Source organism: Cricetulus griseus, chromosome 5 (genome assembly GCF_003668045.3).
Source record: "Cricetulus griseus strain 17A/GY chromosome 5, alternate assembly CriGri-PICRH-1.0, whole genome shotgun sequence".
NCBI lineage: Eukaryota > Metazoa > Chordata > Mammalia > Rodentia > Cricetidae > Cricetulus > Cricetulus griseus.
The window spans coordinates 54,470,138-54,482,204 of record NC_048598.1 but is presented as its reverse complement, the minus strand read 5'-3'; the positions used below and the strand labels follow the sequence as shown (position 1 = coordinate 54,482,204).

Below are 12,067 nucleotides of genomic sequence, written 5' to 3'. Positions count from 1 at the left end.
ACCAGCAAGAAAATGAAAGCATGAGAAAATGAAAACAGTGAAAAGGAAAACGAGCAGAGACAAACTGCTGAATAGCTCTTTGTCTGAAGAAGAAGACTCCCCTCCTTCCCCCGCAAAGGTAGGGCTGCCAAGCAGTTCCATGCAGCCACAGGAGAGTAGACTAGGCCATCCTTTGCCGACTGTGGGCATCTTGCCATGGAGGGGACAGGCACAGGCGAGAGAGATCGTAACAGCACATGGAGGAGTTTGAAGACATGAGCAGGGACCAAATTTAAGAACCACAGAAAACACCTGGCTTCTGTCCTTCATTGGTGTTGACACCTGATCAAAGCTTTCAATACACTGTCATTATCTGGAGTGGTCTTTGCCTCCCAGGGATGATACAGCAATGAACTAGGAAAGTGACTTAGTTCCTAGTTCTATCATTTGAACACAGGCAGGGTTAGGTGGAAGAATCTGGACGCTATCACTATGACCAAAAGAGGTAGGAAACAATCTGGTGGGATGTTCTGTAGGAAGCAGCTATGAAAACAAGCATGACAAGGGGATGGAAAGGAGGAGAGCGGAACATGGAGCGAGGCAGGAAAGGCCAGAGCCCAGGGAGAAGTTGGCTAATGGTACTTTAGAGTAAGCAAGTAGGATCCCAGAAGCAACTTACAGGGGAATGGCTGCCGGGCTCTTCTCATGCAAAGGCCCGGGAAAGGACCGGGTTAGGTCTAGCAAGGAAGCAGTCAGATTGGATATGGCCATCCGGAGACAAGTGCAGAGCGGCCAGCTCAGCTCACACTGACATGCACACCTGTCAGATCAGTCATATAATTCCATTCCAATCTGCCGGAGTGGAGTTTCTCCTGGGGAGAATTCATACTTACCTTTCTGGGCAGGGACCACAGCCCATCTCCCAACCACAGAGCCCTACACCCGGGAGAGCCCATCTCATGGTTCCCATTTCACTTGACCTTTGTGTTTTGCTGGTGTCACTTTCTGAGGAGAGCCTGCCGAGCCTCCAAGCATTCACAGGAAGTTACCCCTAGAAACAGCACCCTACTGATGGCTCCTGCGTAACCTACATGCACACACACACACACAGTGCAGCTGGCCCCGAGGCCTAGTACGCTCCACATCTGATAAGGTTCCCAGGCTTGACAAATGAACCATTCACCGGCTATCTTACATACAAATATTTTAGTCACTAATCCTTAGAAAAGCTGGTCAGCATAAATGATAGCCTAAACAAAGACCCCGAGAGTTAAACATCCATTTTCCCAACTCCTTTAGAACAGACACAGCAATTTCACAATACATTTGTGAATTTGAAGGTACAGACGGAAGTCTAACACTGGTATGACTGGAAGGTTCTGATGATCTTTTCCCTTAGACCTGTAGAGGGAACTAGACAATTTGCAATCTGGAATATTATGCTGGGACCCAGCAAATTATGTTTGGGCGCCTTACAATTTGCAGGTGTTTCTTCTCTTTTTGACTCTGTAAGTAGCAGTAGAGAATAATGGGAACTGAGTGATAAGGTGGATTTTTAACAAAGTCTCAAAACAGCTTACTTACTGGTTTGAAGACCAGTTATCATCTGGCTCTGCTTGATAATTAATACCCCCCCCCCCCTTATACGTATGGGTGTTTTGCCTTTGTATGTATGTCTTTGCATCACATGTGTGCAGTACCAGAGGTGGCCAGAAGAGGCCACTGGAACCTCTGGGATTGGAGTTGAAGATAGTTGCGAGCCATGAGGTGGGTGCTGGAAATTGAACACAGGTCTTCTGGAAGAGTAGCCAGTGCTCTTAACCTCTGAGCCATCTCTCCAGCCTCTTAATTTATTATTATTATTTTTTAAGACTTATTTATTTATTTATTTATTATTTATACAATGTTCTGCCTACATGTATCCCTGGGGGCCAGAAGAGGGCACCAGATCTCATTACAAATGGTTGTGAGCCACAAGTGGTTGCTGGGAATTGAACTCAGGACCTATGGAAGAACAGCCGGTGCTCTTAACCACTGAGCCATCTCTTCAGCCCGACAATTTATTTATAAACTTGTTGGTAAGTAACTTCTGACTAGAAAGAATAAATACTTTCATGAATTGTTTTCTCTATTAAAATATTGAAGAAAGGAACTTACAGCCTAGTTTTGAAAACCACAGCTTGATAGGATAAGAACACAGAAAGAAACATGCAAACCTGTGTCAACCCAAAGGATTCAGAGCAGCTTAGAACACAGAAGAACATCTGTACTTGCCAGTTTAGAATGAGGACAGAAATAAGAGCCCAAAGGGTGCACAGCCTGTCCATGGGCTTCCGGGTACTCACGAGAGTACCTGTGGCCTGGTTTACAAGCTCCAGATCAGCATTTAGGACCTTTTTTTCCATTCCCTGCATCTCTTTCTCCCCACCTTTTTTTGAGACAGCATCTCATGTCTCCTGTGGAGCCAAAGATGACTGTGAACTCCTCCTATCCTTCTGTTTCTATCTCCTGAATGCTGGAATTACAGGTATACAACAAGGAGCCTGGTTTATGGGTCTCGAGGATCAAACCCAGGGCTAATTGCATGCTAAATTAAGTACTTTATCTACTAAGCTACATTCTTAGGTCCCCCCCCCCTTTTTTTTTTTTGAGACAGGGTCTTTATGTCGATGAAGCTGGCCTTGAACTCATGCTTCCCAGGTGCTGGGATTACAGGTATATGTAATATGTAAGACATAGGCTTTAAATTTTTATCTATTTTTAAAATATTCACTTAAGTGTAAGTATTAATGTGTAAGTATTCTGCCTACATCTGTGTAAGTGCACACTGTATGTGTGTTCCCACAGAGATAAGAGAAGGGCATCAGATCCCCTGGAACTGGAATTGCGGATGATTGTGAACCACCATGTGAGTGCTGGGAAGCAAACCCAGGTCCTCTGCAAAAGCAGTAAGTGCTCTTAACCACTGAGTTGTCTCTCTTGCCACCCTTGCCCAGGCCATTTTGTACCAAGCATTACTGAAAGCCACCTAACAGCAGAGAACAGATGGTATAGCTAAGGGTTTCAGATGGGAAGCCCTCACATATAGAAAGTTGTATGTGTTCATTCATAAAGAACTATTTGGCAATATTAACATACTATGATAAGAGGAAGGAAATACTTCTTTGAGTGAGGTGGGTTTGGAAAACCTAGAAGATGGAAAATTCAATGCTGTTTCTGAGGGTGTTGTTCCATCTCCTCAAGAAGACTGAACACTACTTCTACTTTTAAAGTGTCTGAGGGATAAGTAGTTATTGCTTCAAATTCTACATGACTATTACCAGTCACAGCCATGAGTGTGAGGGGCAGGACTGGCATTTCCCCTCCACTCTGCAACTATAAGGGGTTAACAGGATTGTGAGTACAGAATCTGGTAAAACCATGTCCTTTGACCTGGTTAGGCCCTGAACACTTTTTTTTTTTTGTATGTGGTGGTGGGAGATACATACATAACATCCTTTTAAGCTGGTAAAACAACAACTGTCTCTTAAAAGCAATCCAATTGCATATTGGAGATACTTACTGACAACAGAGGACATCTGGGGATTTGTCTGATGTATCCCAGGTTTCTGCTTCCTAGCTATAGAATCTACATCTGACTTGGCATTGCACAGCCACTAAAGTAAGATCCTTGATGGAAGGAAAAGGCTGAGTGAGTACTGAGGGATATGGCCACACAGCACCATGTACTGCGGAGATGAGCTGCTCCAGTATCTTAGATAGATAGGGCTACTTTAAGCTGTTCCTTCTATTCCCCTCCTATAGCAATGGACTGGCACTCAAAATTGGCAACAGTCCATTCAAGTAGCTAAAAGAGCTGACGGTCATTGCTGGTCATCCTCGAGAAGAGGAAGGCAGTGAGTCCTCAAGTAGGTCACGGGGAGGCATGAGTTTGCACTAGGGTGGTGAAGGCCAAGAACTCTGAAATACTGCAGAGGAAATGGCCTAGGACAGGAAATTGATATGCAAATAAATTCTCATACTGCTGTAGAATGACTCAGCTCGTGTTCCTCCTGCAAGAGCTGTATATGGGGAGAAAGGCCTAGGCTTCCTGGAGCTCCCCTAGTGGGGACTCTGCAGAGCAGGAGAATTTGCCCTCGCCCTGTCGCCCGGTCTCCTGAGGGAGAAGCCACTGCCTTGAAAACTTTAGAAGTTGAACTTGGTCTCCCCATAAACCAACCTGTTGCTCCTAGAAGGCCTCTGAGGTGGCCACAGTGGATGCAGCATGAGCTGAGAGAGCCTAAAAGATGGCTGAGGGGAGGCTGAGGCCCTTTAGCAAGGGCCTCAGCAAGGGCTGAGGGGAATGTGGCTGATTGCACACTTCCCCCAATACACCATCTCTTCTTGAGGATATTCAGTTGGCACTGCCAGTTAGAGCAGGCAAGCCTAGGCTCAAGCATCTAGTTTAGGCAGGCATATGGAGAACAGACACACCAAGACAAAGATAATGTCTTCATACCTTCATCTCTTCTTCCATTTCTGACATTTTACGTTCCAATGCTCGCCTCTCCTGTTTAGAAACAAAGAGCTTGTTAAAGAGATAATGGGCCAGGACGCAATCACAAAGCTACCCCCCACATGTCACACTGTCAGCAGCTTCATGGTCTCGGAGTCTGTCTAGACTAGGGCAAACCTTCCTGCACACGTACACACTCTGCCCTGCTACCATAGGATGGAGCTACTTCACCCATGACATTCCTATCACCTAAGTCTTCTATCAGAAGAAGATTGGAAGGTACAGGAACAGCAACCTGCTAATAGGCAAGCAGACCAAGACTCTGAGTTATTCCTTGCAAGTTAAAGTTTTCAAATGACTGCAGGTACCTAGGACCCTTGCTCTAGAAACAAAAATCCATTGTCTTTAGGAATGCCCCACCTATGCTCCCAGGGAACTGCTTCTTTTATGATGGGGACACATGATCAGTGGGGAAGTAGACATCGCTGACTGCCAGCCGGGCCCCCCCCCCCCCCCCCGCCCCATTTCTTTTTAATTAATTGAGATACCAAGGAGATAGAGGCCAAGGGAATGAATATAAAACTTAGCTTTTTCCAAATTAAACAGACAATAAGAAAGATAGTAACATACTATATCCCGAGAGTCAAATTGGAATTAGGGTTCATCACTAAATCTCACTGAGTTTCCCAATCCAAGAACATCAAGTCCCAGACAAACATCTGAGTACAGCTGGGACCAGGACAGGAATCTGACCAGAATGCCCCCCACTCCAGGACTGATGAAGGCTGATTTTCAGGTCTTAAATCATAACCCCTAAATCAATGGCAAGGGGTCTTGATAAAAAATTTCCTTTAAAAATGTTTATTTGTGTGCGTGTGCATGCACACATGTGTACTATGGTATATGTATGGAGGTCAGAGAACAACTTCTGGACAGCAGTTCTCTCCTTCCACCACAGGTCTGCTGACTGAAGTCAAGTTGTCATGCTTGCGTATACAGGCACTTTTACTTTTGAGTCACCTCACTGGATATCTTTTTTCTCTTGAGATTAGGTTTTGCTATGTAGCTGTGGATAGCCTGGAACTCACTATGTAGTATAGGCTGGCCCTGAATTTGTGACAATCTTGCTCTGATTCACAAATGTGGGGATTAGAGGTTTGTATCACCATGACTAGCTGAGACCTTCCTTTCTGTCTTAAGGCCATGGACAGGGTAGAAAGCCCTTAGACCTGTGAACACCTGTAAATAACCAAGTATCTTACAGCTCTGTGTATGTATGCAAGTTTTGAAGGCAGAAAAATGCATGGGATAACTTCCCAAGACTCCTTCCCACCCTAAAACTGGTGTGTTCAAAGTAACCAACTATATGAGGAGGCCAAAATGACTGGTCATCAAATTACTGTCCAGAGCCAGACCAAAAAAAAAAAAAATTATCATTAAGCTGGGAATGGAATGTGGCAGAGCTCCTGCCTTCTTAAGATGAACTTTTTCCATTGGCAGCAACAACAAAGTTAGAGAAGGTCAAAAGAAGACATGCAGCAGGCGTCCAAGGAGATGTGCATACCCTTTTCTCCATCTCGAGCACCGACGACCGGTCAGAGGTCTTCTCTTGTTTCTGCTGTGCGAACAGAAGGGAGACAGTTGTTATTGAGGCTGTTTCATGTGTAGTAGGAAGCCCAGTTTTGCTCTGGTTCATCACCAGATATCCAGAAAGAGACAACAGGGCTCTGGGCTTTTCCTTTTAGCAAGGGCCTCAGCAAACAGATTGTGGGAGATTGCTAAGCCCAACACTTGCCTTTAACAGTATGTAGGATGGTCAGTGGGGGAGTAGAAGGAAGGAATAGTCCCTGAAGTCCAACACATGTACAGATGCTACTCATAACACACATACCTGCCTCTCACCTTTCCTCTCCCTTTAGAAAACAACTCCACATACAACTCCACATACTAATTGCTTTCTTACTGAATCACCCTACCCCGCCTTCCTTAAAGGCTGGAAATCCCCTGACTTTAGTGCCTGAAACCTGTGGCACTCTTGCAAACAAGTGCTTTCCCTGTCACTTCTGCTCTGAGCACCGAGGCCATTTTCTTTCTAGTGTGGTTTAGACAGTCTTCTCAGCCAGCTTTCTGGTTGTCTGAACAAAGCTGTTCCACTTTTATCTGTTTGGTTTCCTTCTTAATCTGTTAACAAGATTTTATTTGAATCAAGGCTTTACAATATATATTTAGATCATCACTGATATTTTCAATTTCAATCCTTCAGAGGAGTAAGGTCCTGCCTTAAATCGAGGAATGGAGGAGCCTGTAAGTCTCCTTTGGTCTTAAGCATTATAGGACTGGGTGGAATTTTGTATATTCAATAGGCATTTAACGAGTAAATAATTCTATCTTGTCTAGCACAATTCCCAGACATTTGCAATAAGTGGGGACATTAGGCTGGTCCTGCAGAAGGTTTCCTCCCTATCCCTCCTTTTCTTTCTTCCTCAATTACTGAAGAGCTGAAACTAACAATAAAACTTGGAATTCTGGCTCTCGTCCTAGACTTTCCCCTTCTGCTCTGAAGGTCATGGCTGTCTGCCTCTACACTGCATCTGCTGAGGCAGAAAGGACAGAGGAAAATGCACAGTAGACTTTGGAGTTTCTATCTTCCTTCGTCCCTTTCCTAAGCTTGACAAGTGGGAGGATTTTGAGATTTGCAAAGTTCAGAATACAAAGAACTAGTTTTTTGTTTTCTTCTTTAATTTTAAATTATAACTCCCTTGACTTCGAGTCAACCTTTTATGTGAAATGCTGCATATGTCCATGTGGGAACTGTCTCCAAACAAATGCATGAGGCTGACAGCCCCCCCCCCCCCCCGCCCGCCCATCCTACCAAACATCTCCATTTTTGGTAAATAGAGACTTGGTTGTAACACCCTCATTTCTTTCTGAGCTTCAAATAGCTTGCATTTGGTAAGTATATTAAGTATATCCCGGCATACCTAGCAAAGCAGCTGGCTGGCAGGCAATGCTGCCTCAGTGACTAGGAAAGGCTAGTTCTATTCTGACCTTCTGTGTGGGTCACTTTGCACAGCTTGAGGGCTGCTGTGGACCCCTCACAGGCTGCTAGAAAAGCAAGACCTCCATGAGCTCAATAGGCTAGCATCAGCAGCTCCGGCTGAGGAGAGGGCCACGCTGCTTTCATGGGGCTGCCCTGTATGTTCTGCAGTGGGGCAGCTTCTGGGGGCAGCTTCAAGGCTGCACTTAGTTCTAACTGTTGCCCATATGGAAGCTATTCAGAACCAAGACATACTGCCCAGCTTAGTAACGCAGAGGGGAAAGTGACCAAGCTTACTTAGCTCACTCTCCACTTGTGGCAGGGTTCTAATTGTGCTGTGGACTTTTCTTCTTGTTTCACAAGACAGCTTCACACCTAGCATGTTTCAGCTGTAGATCTCACAAGGTCCAGTAAGAGCCATGCTTAGTTCCTGTCACCCTCTTTGCTCCTTGTGTATCTCATGTCAAGGGGCTATAATAAGATGCTAAGGGGGCATTTGACCCCTCCCCTACTACATACTATATGCGTGCAACACCCTGAGCCTATCATTTCAGTTTTGCTTTTGGATTACATCATATTACCAGATTAAATAGCCCCTCTGGTTTTCATCTCATATCCTTGTAAAGAGCCCTTTTTACCTCAGTTTTGCTTTTGAGATACTTAGTCCCCAGGCATTCTGGGAGGGCAATAACTCAAGGCTTTCTTTAACTCTGCAATAACCCAGCTTTCAGCTACAGGGCTTGTTTCATGGCAATGAAATCACTAGTTAGCAGCCTCCCAAGCTTTGTGTAATTAAATCAGGCCTCACAGTAAGAGGGGGTGGTTTACCTACTCATTCTACCACTAGTTCTGTAATGCCAAATGCAAGGGAGGACCACTTTGGATCCAGGGTGGAGTCCTCCTGGAACCTAACATGGAACCACTTCACTCCTGGTTGTAAACAAAGCACTTAATGATTTGGGGGCTCTGTCTGGGGCTCTCTGTACTTGGGTATAGTGCTCTGCTTATTTCGTTCCAGCAGGTGAGGTGCAGAGGAACAGGACAGGAGGAACTATCTAGCACTGACCCAGTACTGTGTAGTGAGAAGTTATGTTAATATTAATACTAGCATTCATAACATCAGTAAGTTGTTCAGGGAACCTAACTGTCAGTTTTCAGTTAAGTTAAACAGCCCCTTAACCCTCAAACCTTAAAATTAGAGTCTATAAAACTTTCATCTGATTGGCTCTGAGGAAGTGCCACTTTGAGTCTATCTCACAACCTGCCCCCAGGATACCTACTTTGTCTCCTGAGGAATGCCCCTGCCGCCCCCGCTCTGCTCTCCCTCCCCTTACCTGGGCCATCTTCTCAAGCTTGGATTTTATATCAGCTAGCTCTAGCTGGGCCTCCTGAAGTTTTGTTTTCAGTTTTTGGTTTTCGGTCAGGGCGCTCTCGTAGAGCTGTGAAGGGAACAGAACCAGGTCACTGAGTGGGCTCCCAGTAGTAGTAGAACTCATACTGTCTGCTCCAAGCCACCAAGGTCAACTGGATGGAGAAGGGGAAGGTGTTCTATGGAGAGTCACTGTTATCTGGCATCCAAATGACATGATCTGGATGGCAAGGAGAAAGCCGACACTCCAGTGGTAGTAAGGCTAAACTCTGGGAGAAAAAACAGTCACCCATTCCTCCCACTTGGTCTCTGCACTGCTTCAAGTGTGGCTTCTACACAAAACAGACTTACTGTTTCTGGAACCAGTGTGTTGATTTTTGTCAAATTCTGCTTAACCAAAACATCAACAAAGAAAAATTTCCTTAACCAAATGTTATCTCAAACACCTGAAAGGGAATGTTTTCAAAGTCCAAAGAGCAAGAACCAAGAGAAACGGGATGTAAATGACTTAACTCCTCTCCAAGCCCAGAGAGATGGATGATAATGAATTTTTAAAAACTAAGACCAAAAAGTATTTGGTTGATATTCAAAACACCTTATTAAAAGCACATGTTTCTTAAAAATAAGCCTAACCAAGTAATTCTCATGGGCTCCGACATACTGCATTATACTTTTTACACTTTTTTTACACTTCTTAAAATAGTAAATTCCTTACTTTCCCCTTCACTTCTAAATATTTGATTCTAGGCATACACTTTCTGCAATAAAAACAATACATAAATAGTCATGAGTGGGTAGAGAGGTGAAGAATTAATAACCTTTTATATTCCTTATTTGTAATTTTGCTCTTTTTTTTTTCTATTGGGGAAAGGCTAGTAGGTTTATATACCATAAGCTAAGAACAGGAAACCAGGAAAAAGATCCTACTTTTTTATAATCCCTGTTGCTGTCCTCTTCTACCCGGCTGGTCAGGCTGGCTAGGCGAGCCTCTCGGGCCTCCCGACGGGCTCTTGCTGAGGTGCGGTCACTGTAAGAATCGCTGCTGGTTGGGTTACTGCCTCCTGACTCCAACCTATAAGACAAATGTTGAAGATAAAAGTTGTTCTTGAGAATGAAGTGTGTGTGGGTATGCACAAGGACACGCACACGTATGTGTGTGTGTATTAATAAGTCTAGGCTAGTCTGTGCCTTTTCTAGGAGGCATTTGAGAGCTCTGGCCAGAAACTTGCCTTCTGTGAATCTGTTAGCCAGTGTGCCAACTCTCATGGTCACACTGCATGAGTGAGGAGCACACGAGCACGAAAGCTGCTTGGGAGAGAGGCCATTACTTGCCAAGAGTAGAGCTCACTTGAAAAGCTGGTGGCTTGGACCCATGTGCTGCTTTAACCCTTGAGCTTTCAAGTTAATTTGGAGCTGAATAGATTCACTAAAGAGTGTACCTTTAAGAGTCAAAGTTTCTTGGGTCTGAAGGGCTCTTGGAAAATAGTTATAATGAAGTGCCCATGAATCAGAAACACATGGGCTTGGAGAGTGAGCCAGCGGGGGAAGAGGGGGGAATGGCAACCATGGCAAGATGCTTGGGCTTGTGGGTGCACAACAGGTTTGCTGGAGTCAAATATCCTCAAACCACCCATTTTCTCTCCTGTATCCACATCAATGCTTGTGCTTGTAGCTAAGATTTATACATCTTCTGGCAAGTAAACTTCTAGAGCTGCTATAGTGGTTTTACTTCTAGCACTGCTAAATGTGTCAGGTCTGAGAAGACTCTTGCTAATTACCAGTTCCGTGTCCTAGTGTCCTTCTAACCCTCCACTCCAGCCTCTCTTTTCCTGAGCTTTGCTCCTTGTTCATTAGGGGTAGCACCTATCAAAGTGCTGTGTACAAACCAGACTTCCAGAGCACTAACCCCTGAACTGCTTGGTTTGCACCATCCCGGCTGTGCAACTGTCTGGTTTCTGCAGAAGCTGTTGGCAAGGCTGGAGGAGCTGAAGTAAGGCGGAGGACAGTAACAGCCAGGGCAGTGCAGCAAGAGTAAAGTGGTGGCTGCAAAGGAAGCTGGGGCCAATCTTAGAGATGCCAAGACCTGCGTTCTTTTCACCCTCCCCATCCCTGTTCATGGAAATCTTTACATTGATGATTTTTCTGCCAACAAAAGCAATACATTAATAACGTATCTACCCCATAATCTTGCTTAAGAAATAACTGCTAATAACAGTAGATTTCATATACTTCTATAATGTCAAATTCAAAAATGTTAAAAAAAATTCCCATAAAGCTTGATAAGACCTACACTGTCTAACTCCTACTCCCTATATTTATGATTACCTGGGCATCTTACCATGTAAGTAAAAATATACTTCCTCCTTCAAAAAATGACTATACAGTTCATTCCACGGTTATCTGGTAATTTAACCAAATTTCAGGTGATAGAAACATTTTTAGCTATTAGTATATCTAATTTTTAGATATACTAAAATTTTTAGTTATTAAAAATTTTTAGCTATTAGTATATCTACTGACAATACTAAAATGTGCAAATTTATTTATAAGTCTTGGTACAGTTGGCCAATTACCTTTTTCGGTGGTGGTGGTTTTCTGTTTGAGACAGGGCCTCAGACACCACAGAATGGCCTCAAACTTGCTATGGGGAAAATGGAATTCTTTTTTTTTTTTTTTTTTTTTTTTTTTGAGACAGGGTTTCTCTGTGTAGCTTTGGAGCCTATCCTGGCACTCGCTCTGGAGACCAGGCTGGCCTTGAACTCACAGAGTGCTGGGATTAAAGGCGTGTGCCACCAAAGCCCAGCTGAAAATGGAATTCTTATGGTCCTATTTTGGTGTTTTAAACCATGAGGAATATGTGCAGTTATTCAGTACTGTTGTTTCTCTACTTTGTTTATTAAGGCACACAGCTTTCTCCATTCTCTTGTCATGCCCCGAGATAATGCTCTTACACATTAGGGCTTTTTACAAATGTCTAATATATCTCACAATTTTTTCTCTTCACTTTTTATCTGTTTATAGTAATTCTTTCTTTTTTTTTTTAAATTTAAAAAGCATCAATAGTCTCTTACTTTTATTTAGTTTTTTTTTTGAGACAGGGCTTCATATTGCCAAAGTTGTCCTAGAATTTTCTATGTAATCCAGGCTGACCTTGAACTCTTGATCCCTTTTGCTTCAGCCCTCCAAG

At 43.9% G+C, this 12,067-nt stretch overlaps 1 protein-coding gene across 7 annotated transcripts in view; it reads right to left on the bottom strand.

Annotated features, from left to right (window-relative positions):
- The window catches only part of Ppp1r12b (protein phosphatase 1 regulatory subunit 12B), a 207,084-nt gene that overhangs the window by 13,140 nt on the left and 181,877 nt on the right, over window positions 1-12,067 (bottom strand). For 5 of the 7 annotated variants that reach the window (XM_027417535.2, XM_027417536.2, XM_027417541.2 and 2 more), the window contains 4 exons: window positions 9,808-9,952; window positions 8,846-8,950; window positions 6,039-6,092; window positions 4,478-4,528 (listed from right to left, as the gene is read on the bottom strand). In XM_027417535.2, coding sequence (XP_027273336.1) covers window positions 4,478-4,528; window positions 6,039-6,092; window positions 8,846-8,950; window positions 9,808-9,952 — 355 coding nt within the window. Of the gene's footprint in view, window positions 1-4,477; window positions 4,529-6,038; window positions 6,093-8,845; window positions 8,951-9,807; window positions 9,953-12,067 lie in introns of those variants that run through there. The other 2 variants (XR_004770351.1, XR_004770352.1) reach the window with 2 other exon arrangements.